Raw genomic sequence first — 12,703 nt, 5'->3', positions numbered from 1 at the left:
GACTGTAACCCTGAGACAGCATTAAGAGCACCCGAACAGCCTGCCATTTTTATAGGCAAGATAAGCTGGTTCCTGGTGGGGAGCCAAATGTGCCCAAATAGTAGTGACTTCTGCGACCTCCAGGGATTAAGGTGGCCACTCAGATCAACCGAGCCTTTCTTCTATCTATGTCACACTAGCTAAAAAGACATCAGCTGGGAAGGAAATCATGCGTTTAATTGCATGCTAAAATTATGGCTACAATTAGTAGCAAATTTCACCATCTACACTCCTCAGGGAAGCTGCAGGCAGACTCAGGAGGAAGGAAATGATTTCCAACCTTGAATTTCTGTTGCCAGGATATACGACGCATGCTTCACCATGGTTCTCATTCCAAGTGGTGAGAAATAATTTTTCTTTTCCTGTTTTTCTTCAACTGGGAACAGAACTATTATCTGAATTTCCATTTGTACACACAATAAATCCAAAGACAGGTTTTAAGAGGTCTTAAAATGGTAACATTTTTTTCCAGTCCAGATCAAAGGGTGAAGTCCCTAAGAAAAATTATACTAGCCAGGGAAAATAAATACACTTTTTAAAAAAAAAGACAAGAACATATCTACAGAATTACATCTGGTTTCATGTGGTGATACAATCGAGTTGTTCTTAAATGTAAGTCTCAGGACTCCACCCAGAGCTGCAGGACAAGCACATGTCAAACATGTCTATGCCACATGTTTCAGGCACGAAACCACCAGCTGGGCCCAGCATCTGCAAACTGGTCTCTGACAGCAGCTGCTTAAGGCCCCTCCCAAGCAGGCTGGAAGTCAAGCACTTCACATCAGGATTCACTGGTACCTGTGAGGCTGGTACTCATGCCCCTCTAGATAATGCCCAGCTGATTCCCTCCACATACCAACAAGACCCACACTGCCAGTCTGTGGCCCAATAGGACAGTCATCGTGAATGCAGTGAGTCACTAGTGCTAACGTACTTGTCACTGGCCATCATAGCATCTGGTCAACCTGGGGACCAGCCCGGTCAATTTACTGGGGGGGAGGGGGGGTTGAAGAAAAACAGAGTAAACAAAAGGTGTGTGCTGCTGCTTCCTGGCCTGGTTCAAGGAAAGCTCTACTGTCCAGAGCATGGCCATGATCCACTGGAACTTGGCCGCTCTCAAGACTCAGGGGACATGGTACTAGACAAGAGCCTTGGGCTAACCTCAATTAAGCCCATCTTACAGGCAGTTTCCTGCTACCCAGGAAGTGTTCTCACCACCCAGACTTCTTTTCTCTTCCACTTTGCATCTGTTCAGAGCCCAATCAGGGGAGGATGAATCACTACTGGAAATCCCAACCCTGGGTACACAGGCTGGGACATGAAATCAAGCAGAAGAATGGCCTGGGGAGAAAGAACACATTCAAAATTCAGGTTATAGGAAGGTTAAGATGTAGGGCTTTGATTTGAATCCCCAGGACTGTGTAGGCAGAGCTCATGGAAATGGCACTGCCAGGCTGCGGGCATCTGGAGCAGCTCTACCCTCATGTGCAGAGCCTGCTTCCATGGAGACGGCAGTGCTTCTCAGCATCCCTGCCTCCTCAGAGGACATGGCAACACTAGCAGACCACACTGGGACAATGATTACAACACAGCAATGGATGCCTGGCTCCAGGCAACCTGAATGGCAGTCGCAAGGGCTCTAGGAACCTTCTGTGGAAATCAGAGTCTCTGAGAAAGACACCTCCTCAGGCTTGTCAGTACATGGGACAGTATGAGTAACCGAACTGCTCAGAGTAAGAGCAGCCAGGCCTGAGTGTAGAGCTCCATTCTATAGTGGAGGCCATGGAGGGATCAAGAGGGGCAAACCCTAGACCCTTACAGATTCTTCCAGGCCCAGGATCCCTTCAGAAAGTGTTCTGATTAACTGTGCTACTTCCAAGCATAGGATTTCATGGCAAGAGGTACTAGGGAAGGCGATACACCTGTGGCCCAATATAAACAATGTCAAACTATAGGAAAAGGCCACCCCCAAACACAACCACAGTTTCTGAAGGAAACAACCATTTGGCTGGTAAACACCTAGGGCAAAAATTCACCTCAACTGGTCAGGTATGATGCTAACTGAGCTTAGGTGCTGGAATCATGGATTCACAGCAATCAAGGATGTACGTCTTGTCTGACACAGAGATTCTATGCAATGTCTCTGACAACTGGGCTTTGTTCAGACACCTTAGTGTTCTTTTGCAGTCCCTAACAACATTCTGCTTAGAGAGCCTAACAGGAAGTATTAGGCCACTTCGACTCCTAAAGGAGACACACAGGAGCCTGTGTGGCAATGCTGGAGTGGTCAAGCTCTGAAGGACCCACAAGGACACCTTTGTAACACAAGTATGCAAATATGTTGGCATGGCTGCTAAATGAACCCACATCAGACCAGTCATGGACACCTCTCCACTGAGAGAACTAGGTAAGAAACCATGGAGGGTCTTCTGAGCTCAGACTTCATTTCTTTGAACTTGAATGTGACAAAGAACTGCTCTGTAATTTCTCCCCAGGTCTATGAGAAAGGTATAGAATTACATTCAACTTCTATGCATGCCCACATTGCTGACACTGGAGATAATTTCCTCATGTGTCTTATTCAGATGTGTCTTCTATTCAAATAGTCCTTTAACCGCACAGCAAAACTTCTGCTGGGCTGAGCAGAGCTGGTCAAGATGGCTGGCTGCAACACAGGAAACAACCGAGATTTGTCTGTCCCCTTGGGAGCATGGTGGCCTCAGAGGAGCTTCACATCAAGACCCAGGTTAGAACTTTAGGGGACAAAGGATGCAGAGCAGGGACATCCTCAGAGGCTCAAAGGTGGACCAGCCGGAGCTATGGCCATCTATCTCCCTAACAGGGAGCCCCTATGGCCGGAGGGTTTCTCTGCTCAGAAACATCCTCTATTGTTCCTGTCCCTCCCAGGAAGAGAATGACAGTCCTCAGGAAGGCATAATGCTTTCTCCCCGATTCCACTCCCACCCCACAGGAACAAACACACACACACACACACACACACACACACACACACTGTTGTCCTTGTAGTTACTGTTGAAAATTAAGCATCATCATTCAAAGCTTTCCCAACCTAAACCTCTCCAGGGAACTGCTAACCGTTGTGAGGACTGCCTGAAGGAGACCCAGCTGGAGGCAGGAGGGAGAGGCTGTCAGGGTAGTTAAGATGGCAGACTCTGACGTCTTGCACTGGAGTAGCTTCAGCAAGAAGTGGCATCCAGTTTCATGCACGTCAACAGAGAGCCTAGAACAACTTGCTAAGGGATCAGATGTGGCAAAAAAAGGAGCCATGCAAAATTCTGACATTTTCAGACCATGAATTTATTATTTAGCAAAACTAAAAAAAACTAAATGAAATAAGGAGCCAGTACAATAAGCAGACCACACAACACAAAGTGAAGAAGACATGCAAAGACTGAGGATTAAAGTGAAACCAGAAAATAAAGAAAGAACTAGATCAATTAAGAGCAGTTTTCAGAAAAAAAATAATTAAAACGCTAAAAATAATCTGAGAAAGCTTCAACCACATTCTGCACATTAAAACTACAACGAGTTTATCAAAGGTGGAGAGCAATCTAGAAGCTAAAAATGCACTGTTGCCAAAGCTATGACAAAAGGAGGGACCTCACAGACTGGAACAGGCATCACCTTCTGGCACATATGTTGACCCCGTTCATGGTATTGACATTCCACAGAGAGTCGTATATCTTTGTATTACTTTGGAGTTAGTATTGTATTAGTGGTGTGTGTGTGTGTGTGTGTGTGTGTGTGTGTGTGTGTACACAAATGCATGGCATGAAGATCAAAGGACAACTGTCAGGAGTCAGTTCTCTCCTTCCACCACGTGGATCTGAAGATCAAACTCAAGTCTCCGAATTACAGAGAAAGCACTTGCGCCCATTGAGCCATCTCACTGGTCCCGTTACTGTTAAGAGACAAAAACTACCCTGGCCATAACACAGGATCCCACAGCAGCAGTGGCCACTTACACAAGATCAAGCTAGTTCCAAGCTCTAGCAAGGAGGGAGAAGATCCTGAGGTCCCGCCCCGCTGAAGAGTTTATGGCAGTTGATGGCTGCTGGGGTCTGGAACATCACTTTCCTTCTTCTTTTTTGTTTTTGTTTTTGTTGTTGTTGCTGCTGTTTAGTTTAGTTTTGTTTTGTTTTGTTTTTCAAGACAGAGTTTTGGTGTAGGAGGTCCAGGAGGGTTTCTCTATAGTTTTGGAGCCTGTCCTGCAACTTGCTCTGTAGAGCACTCAGAGATTCTCCTGCCTCTGCCTCCCGAGTGCTGAGACTAAAGGCAAGCACTGCCACTGCTGGGCAAGAATCACTTTTCTTTAGGAGTGTGGCCACTCAAAGGTTGTGTGTGCCTAGTGGATGATCCCAGGTACATCAGCAGCACTAAGAGGATTCAGTGGGTTTAAAAATAAATAAATCTAAGTCATTATAAAACAGCGACATAAAGCTGGGAGGAGGATGTGATAGGTCTGGTCTTAGGAGGAGTTGTTATGAGGGTGAGAATGGATATGATCAAGATATGTGGCATAAATGCATGACACTATCAAAGAATAAAGGTGAAAAAGACCCAAAAATTTTAAAATCCAATAATCCAACAACAGAAGCACCAATAAGTCGCTGTGTGCTCCTGCCGTAAGCACTACCTAACTGACACGAAAAAGACGTGAGGACATGGGGCTAAACTGGTGAGGGAAGACTTTCTAGGGAGATAAAAATAGTTTATTGCATGCTACCTTTTACATTAAAAGCCAAACACTCACATTAGTTTGCATCTGCACATACAATAGATAAACAGAAAAAGTAATAAAATTAATTATGTGTAGAAAGCTAGGGTGCAGACAGAGACCACTTTTTTGTTCCCAGCTGCCCAGACCCGAAATAATCACATAGAAACTGTATTAATTACAATACTGTTGGGCCAATACTTAAGTGTATTTCTAACTAGTGTTTACACCTTAAATTAACTCATTTCTATTTTATCTTTTACCACGAGGCTCGTGGTTTACCAGTAAGGTTCTGGCTGGAGACTTGCTTCTTTGTCCTTCTATCGCTACATGGCATCTCTTTGACTCTGCCTAACTCTCTCCTCCTCTATCTGCTTGGAATTCTTGCCTTGCCCTATGATGTGCTGCAATAGACCCAAAGCAGCTCCTTTATTAACCAATTATTCAAAGCATACAGAGGGGAATCCCACATCAAGAGGGGAACAAGTTAGACAGGGATGATGGGGCTAAACTTTCCATTGTGGGGCTGTGCATGTTTGAACTTCAGCATCAAACTACCTATTCAAACTACCTATTAGAGAAGAGAGAGGACTCAGATGTCCCAATTTCAAATCTTACTACAAATCAAAATGGTGTACTTCTGGCATAAGGACAGAACAATGAAATAAAGCTTGGAATTCAGAAATAAACCTCCAAAACAAACAAAAAAAAACCCTACATAGATGCTTAGAGCAAAACTGTTCTTTTGCAGCAGATGGAGACCACTACAGACAGGTGTAACTGGACAAAACACGGAGAATAAGTAACTGTGGGGTGCTCATGTGCTCACTCCCAGCTGAGTACATGTACATCTACAGTACAGCCCTACACCTCAGACTCGGGAAAATCACACAAGACAGAACAGGAAAGATTGTAAGAACCAAAGGACCAAGCACCTGCTGTGAGATAGCGTCTTCTAAACATGGCAGGGGAGCTGCAACCATGAAATCTCAAAAATAAGACTGCCTAAACAAATCCCACTTAATGACAACACCAGTTGACATGCCAGTGAGGGCAGGGGAAATCACACAAGGTTCCAGCCTTAGATAAAGAACTGCAAGCAAGAAGGTCAGCGTGTGAAGGTGGCAGTAGCAACGCGGGTCTTCCCGCTGTTGCTGTGGGGACCATGGCCGAGCACACAACCCCGGCCTGAGGTGGTGGTGGGAAGCCCACCGCAGTTTGTTGCGACTTCATGGAGGGTGGCGGGGGAAGTGGCAACAAAACCATCGGCGGGTTGGCCGGCTTCTTCAGCGCGGAGCGGGAGGAGCGGGTTACTCGCACGCTGATTTGGCCGGCGTTCCGCTAACTAGTATGAACCCCCTGTCTCCATATTTAAATGTGGATCCACGCTATCTTGTTCAGGATACTGATGAGTTCATTTTGCCAACTGGTGCTAACAAGTTGATTTGAGCTAGCTTTCTTTACCATTGGAGGATGTTGCATGACAGGGGCTGCATTTGGGGCCATGAACGGTCTTCGGCTAGGATTGAAGGAAACCCAGAGCATGGCCTGGTCCAAACCAAGAAATGTTCAGATTTTGAATATGGTGACTAGGCAAGGGGCACTTTGGGCTAATACTCTAGGTTCCCTGGCCTTGCTCTATAGTGCATTTGGTGTTATCATTGAGAAAACACGGGGTGCAGAAGATGACCTCAACACAATAGCAGCCAGAACCATGACGGGAATGTTGTATAAATGTACAGGTGGTTTTCGAGGAATGGCACGCGGTGGCTGGCAGGACTTACACTCACCAGTCTCTATGCGCTGTATCACAACTGGGAGCACATGAAAGGCTCCCTGCTCCAACAATCACTCTGAAGACCTTGCCACCTCAGGATCCGGGGGACATTTCCAGTCATCCAGACAGACTGATAAATCAGTCTAGAGTAGCTTTCTCTCTTGTACTACAATTACTTTGAACAATTGGAGACTCTGATTTGCTGTGACAAAGATCATGGATGGTTAGCCTGGACTACACTGCGTGCCCTTAGTGAGTGGAAGCCAAACCCTTTGGTGGCTCACTGAGTATGTGTTCTCTTCTCCTTTGGAGATGGTCTTACACCTGTTTCTCTCCTGCCCCCAAATTGGAAAGCCACTTACTCTCCAAATCCAGGCTGTACTTATTTTCAGTGCTTTTATCACCATGTTTATCAGTTAAAAGTCTAAAGCGAATGTTGCCCTGTATTCCAAATAAAGGGTGAAAATAGAACCAAAAAAAAAAAGAACTGTAAGCAATCAAGTGCCAAGAAAGGAAGAGAATCTGGTCCAGAGACTGGCCCCCTGATAGGCTATCCAATCTAGAGCAGTCAGCCCCAAACACGTGTGCATACAAGTAACACTAAACAGATTCAGTAGGTTGTGTGTGCATATTGAAATAGAAATAAAAATAGTTGGTTGGTGTTGGTTGATGTTAACTCAGAGGATGGGTGAAAGGCTAAACAACATGTAGAACACATGAACTGGGTGGATTTCCATGGGACACAGCAAAAGGAAGAAAGATAAAAAGGGACATGCGCTATTCATTTCTTCAGTAAAGCGTAGAAGTGAAGAACATAAAAAGTCAACAAATTCATCAATAGTTCTGTCTTTCCAGACCCTGGATCCTTCTTATGACTCCTGAGTGAGTTAGTCTTTTTTCTCATCCCGTCCCAAGTCCGTGGAGTAAGTACTTAGACTATATACAATGGTGAACAGTTTCTTCCCACCTACGCCTCACTCATCTTTTAAATATTGTCCCTTAAAGTGGTTTACTGCATGGCTCATTGTGTCAAACTGCAGCTCCCATGATGAAATTGTCCCTTTCTTCCCTTTTTCTTTCCTTTTTCATCTTAAATTACATTTTGTTTTATTTGGGGGAGGTTCAGGGGCATAGGGCAAATGCGAGGGGACAGAAGATGGGTGGGACCAGGATGCATGATGTGAAAGACACAAAGAATAAATGCAAAAAGAAAGTTACAAAATAAAATAAGTACCATCCTTATTTCTTTAACCTGAGTGGCCGCTACAGAATGTGAAGAAAGAGCTGGGCCTCCAATTCATGGTCAGAAGTGTGGAGGGAGCTCAGGGTATCAGGTTTTAAAAAAGATGAAGGAAAATAAGGCCAGGAAGGAAGAGAAGCCAAGAGAGGCAGTGTGTTTGTCAGGTATCTTCTACTGTACCACAACACCTGAGACATTTGACTCACAAGGAGAAATGGCTTACTTTACTCATAGTTTCAGGGGGTTCCATCCATGGTCCCTAAGTCCTACCACTATGAGCCTGTGGCAAGACAAAGAATCATGGCAGAAGCTTTCTGTGCCAATATCGCACCCGCCAACATGGTGAACGTTCCTAAGAGCCACCGTACATTCTGCAAGAAATGTGGCAAACACCAACCCCACAAAGTGACCCAGTACAAGAAGGGCAAAGATTCTTTGTATGCCCAGGGAAAGCGGCGCTATGACAGGAAACAGAGTGGCTATGGTGGGCAGACTAAGCCTAGTTTCTACAAAAAGGCGAAAACTACAAAGAAGATTGTGCTGAGACTGGAATGTGTGGAGCCCAACTGCAGATCTAAGAGGATGCTGGCTATTAAGAGATGCAAGCATTTTTAACTGGGTGGTGATAAGAAGAGAAAGGGCCAAGTGATCCAGTTCTAAGCTGACCTTGTTATGAAGACAATAAAATCATGAGCTTTCACTCAAAAAAAAAAAAAAAGAATCATGGCAGAAAATAACAGCATATAACAGAACAAAGCTGCTTATCTGGGGGAAACAAGAAGAAAAGGGTGAGGGGTGGAGCAACAGTAGCACTTCCTGTTTTTTTCAGAGGACCTGAGTTTGGTTTCCAGCACCTACATCTGGCAGCTCATCATTAATTGACTGTAACCCCGCTTCACACACTCAAATACCTCTCCTGGACTCCCAGGGTACACACACACACACACACACACACACACACACAGTAAAATAAAATATTCTTTAGAAAGAGAAAGAGGGAGGAGGGGCTTCAGTTCCAGTATCCCACTCAAAGGCACACCCCTCAGTGACCTCACTTCCTTCCACTGGGCCCCACCTCTTAAAGTTTCCACTATCTCCTATGATAGCCACAAGCTAGAAAAGAAATCTTTAGTATCTTTAGTAAATGGGCCTTTGGAGAGAATGGGGACTATGGAAGGGAAAAGGATGAATGAGATAGCTGTCACCCTCATGAGCCTGTCCTCATTTCATGACACCAGATAAGGCCATAACAACAGGGGTACCAAATCTCCGCCATGCCACCAACACTGGACTTGGGGCCACCAAAGACACATACTGTAGGTAAGAAAAGGAACTTGTAAGATTAGGTTGTTCTTCACTATGTAAAATCAATTAAAGAAATCATCAAAAGATAGGAATTAAGGATGAAAGTAGAAACAGTTCCCCATTTGGGAAGAAGGCTAAAGTATAATCATGAAATGATGTAAGCTAAGTCTAAAAACGCATGCAGGAATAAATAAGAAAGCCAATCACCAAAGAGGAAAGGAAAAGATCTGAGTGACAGAAAACACTAACCAATTTAGGAAAAAAAAAATCATTAATACCTGTACCAAGCTTCCACACAGAAGCATGAGACCATCCCATAGTCAGCCAGCCTTGCCACTCACGAACAGTAAAGACCAGACCCACGCTGTAATTTCCTAAATTTATATTCAGAATAATGACTTCGGCTCACAGTCCCTGCCAAAGCCAGCATCTGCTGAAAGTTCACTCATGCTGCTAAAATGATTTAAGTGGTAAGAAGGGTAGGAAATTAGATGAATCCATAGGCATTAACTACTAACCACAAAGCAAGAACTAGATGTGGTCTCCTGGCTCCCAAACCTTCTCCTTGCATTATGAAGCTGCAGGAGACCTAGACATAATGGATGCTCCATGCAGGGCACAGAGATGGCTGGCCAATCATAAGCTGCCACCTCCTTTAATGCCTATCCACATTGTTCTAGCTCTTTGCCCATGACAGATAAGACCCTACAGCAAGTGCATAGGAGTTCTTTATACTACAGTAACTTCTGCTTTGTCTGGGAGGCCTTCTTAGGTCCTGCTACACATGACTCAGCACTGGAATTAGAAGCCTGGAAGGGTGGTCTCTTTCTTTTCAACCACTTCACATTGGTATAATATTTATTTCTACACTACTATGAAACAATGTCTGTTTAGCACTCAACTTAGAGGGTGTTCCATGACCCCTGCCAAATGAGCTTTCAGCATTCATCCCAAGCTGGAACTCCCTGGGTGGCAACAGAAGCCACCACTGAATTTGCCTAAGGGCCACTCTGTCAATCTGGAGCAGAGGTTCTCAACCTTCCTAAAGCTACAGCCCTTTAATACAGTTCCTCATGTTGTGGTGACCCCAGCCATAAAATTATTTTTGTTGCCACTTCATAACTGTGGTTCATTCTAAAACAGGGGGTAAACTCGTCAAATTTGTACGCTGGGATTTTTCCTCTAAGCAGTCAGTCATCTGAAGATACCCAGACAGTGAGAAAGCAGCAGGGTCACAGGCTGTGGAATGAGAGAGACGGCTCTAAACAATTTGACCTTACTTCCTGCAGCACAGGTATGGTTTCCCTCCCTATCTCCGTCCCCAGTGAGCTGGGAATCTGCTGGGACCAATGGTATGTGGCAGAAGGAAAGCTGTGCTGTTTCCAGGCCTGGCATTTTTATTTCCTGTCTTAGGGCACCGGTTCTCAAAATCCTTGCTCAGAGAAAGCCAGCACCACATTAGAAACCCAAGTACACTGAGATCACCTGCTTCTGAGAAGCCCTGGCATTGCAGGGGGCCCAGGAGGATGAATGACCCTAAGGGGAGTAGATAACTGTAACAAGGCCACCTTAGCAGGAAGGCAAGCAGGGAGCAAAAGTGTGCATACCTAGAGAGCTCGCTGGAACACACCAGAAACTTCTCAATGGGTCACACAAACACATGCTCGAAGAACACAGTTTGCATCTCCCCTTAGCTCTGGTCTCAGCTTAAACGTCTTGGCTGCTGACAAAGACAGAAGCCAAGTTGTCATATTTCCAACCATTTTTTTTTTTAGTACTGTAGTCTCCTTAACTCCTTTCTCTACAGCTGCCTCTGCAGTTTTTGGAGCCTTCAAGCCAGTCACACGTGTGCCAGTGTGGCATGCCTACAGCTTTCGTAGAGACCTAGCCATAAGCTCTGCGGTCTCCAGCTGAGGTACACCTCATCCCTGCTGTTCTGGTGCTCATTCTAATCCCTACCTCAGCTCCAGTGCAAAGAGGAGTGCATTTGCGCATGCTGCACTGAGGTCTCTGCTGGCCAAGGGTCCACCAGGGAGTACCCTGTCACAGGGGTCATCCAAGTTAGCCCAGTGATCCCAGTCCTGGAGAGCCTTAGGAAAGCCTGACCCCTGCTCTGAGGCTGACCTGTCCAGTGCCCTGGATCATTACAGCAGATAAGAGACCCAGAGAGTTGGGGAAGAGACACAAGGAAGATATTTCTAATTTATATACACGACCAGTCACTAGTAATCCATAATGCCCATGTTCAAACACGTAATATAGCATAATGAGTCAAGAAGGTCCAACAAATGAGCTCAACAAAGAGCAGCAAGAAAAATGAGGCCTGGGAGCACTTAAGGAGGACAGCCACAGCCCCATGCCATGCCTTTTGGCTTGTGTGGCAGAAGTCAATCAGCGGCTGCCCTACGCACATCATTAGAGTGAGCAAGCACACGGTTTCGGGAGAGAGGAGGCATAACAGTTCCTGTGTAGCAGACAGAGGCAGACCTTAGGGGGTGAGGAATGGGCTTGCATGGATGGCCTGCTTGGTACCCAGGTCCATGATGATGCCCAGGCACAGCTGCTGCTGAGAACTATATTGTGGGCATAGCCATGATGCAGCAGTGAGGGTCCATGTTGATGTCTGTGGTTCCTATTACCTTCAAGGGCCCTGCAAACACCCAAAGTCTGGGCCGTCACCTGAGACCATGTTGATGTCTGAAGAATATGCCCCCACAGGGGCTATGCCAATCTGAAAGGCCTACACTGCCACCTGGGACCATGCAGGGTTACAAGAGCAGAACATCATAACAATAATGACTTCCTGAAACAAGGAAACATGGCTGCAAGGTGGGCATAACAAGGTAGACATAACACCCCTTTTGAAACAAAGGTAGGGTTACAAGGTAGTTAAAAAACAACTCTTTGAAACGAAGACATGATTGCCATTCCTAGAACAGGCAGTGTAGAACCATTTGTAGTTAAGGTTACAGGTGGGGTGTAGCCCAATCCTTGAGAAACAGGTTTAATCATAAACAGGAATGAACCCAGTTTGTCTTTACTATAAGATGGCTTTTAAGCCTAAAATGGAGACAGACTGATTCTTCATTTGTTGTGAAAATGCAAGTGAATAAATAATGGGCAGTGCTTACTCTACACAGGGCCTAGAAGATCCAAAGCTCCTAATACAAGATGCAGTTTGGCATGCTGTGTACTGACAATAATAAAGTGGGGGTGACATAACTAGCTTGGGGGGGCACCCATTCTATGTAGATGCAGGGGGAGAGCTCAGGTTAGAGCACCATCACAAACAATAGGAAGTAAGACAATAGACTTCACTGCCTAACATGAACCACTGCTGGTCTGAGTGGGAAGGGCTATTGGCTGTGAAGAAAATGTCTGCAATCCAATGGACACTCACTGGGGATATGAAAGACCAAGTCATAAATGTAAAATGAATGCTCAGCCATGAAAGGAGAAGGAAGTGGAAAAAAATGTTAACAGTCGTTAAACTACTTTCCATTTTAAAGTTGCTGAAGTGGCCCTGAAAAATGCTAAAATAAAGAAAATGTATTCAGTAGTTCATTTGCCTACATCTCTTCAGCTCAATGGCTTCCCATGAAGC

The 12,703-nt window shown here is 45.3% G+C and overlaps 2 protein-coding genes and 1 pseudogene across 2 annotated transcripts in view; 2 read left to right on the top strand and 1 right to left on the bottom strand.

Annotated features, from left to right (window-relative positions):
- Positions 1-12,703, bottom strand: part of Dtd1 (D-aminoacyl-tRNA deacylase 1) — a 161,006-nt gene that overhangs the window by 128,085 nt on the left and 20,218 nt on the right. The window lies entirely within an intron of this gene.
- On the top strand, positions 5,994-6,971 carry LOC126512053 (mitochondrial import inner membrane translocase subunit Tim23-like; annotated as a pseudogene).
- LOC126512054 (60S ribosomal protein L36a-like) lies at positions 8,125-8,424 on the top strand. Its single transcript, XM_050159608.1, has one exon. The coding sequence runs from the start codon at positions 8,134-8,136 to the stop codon at positions 8,407-8,409; it is 276 nt and encodes a 91-aa protein (XP_050015565.1). The 5' UTR covers positions 8,125-8,133; the 3' UTR covers positions 8,410-8,424.

The sequence above is a fragment of the Alexandromys fortis genome, unplaced genomic scaffold (genome assembly GCF_014885135.2).
Source record: "Alexandromys fortis isolate MF-2015 unplaced genomic scaffold, M_Fortis_MF-2015_v1.1 scaffold_115, whole genome shotgun sequence".
NCBI classification, from domain to species: domain Eukaryota; kingdom Metazoa; phylum Chordata; class Mammalia; order Rodentia; family Cricetidae; genus Alexandromys; species Alexandromys fortis.
Note: the sequence above shows the minus strand (reverse complement) of the source record. Positions and strands in the feature narration are given on the sequence as shown.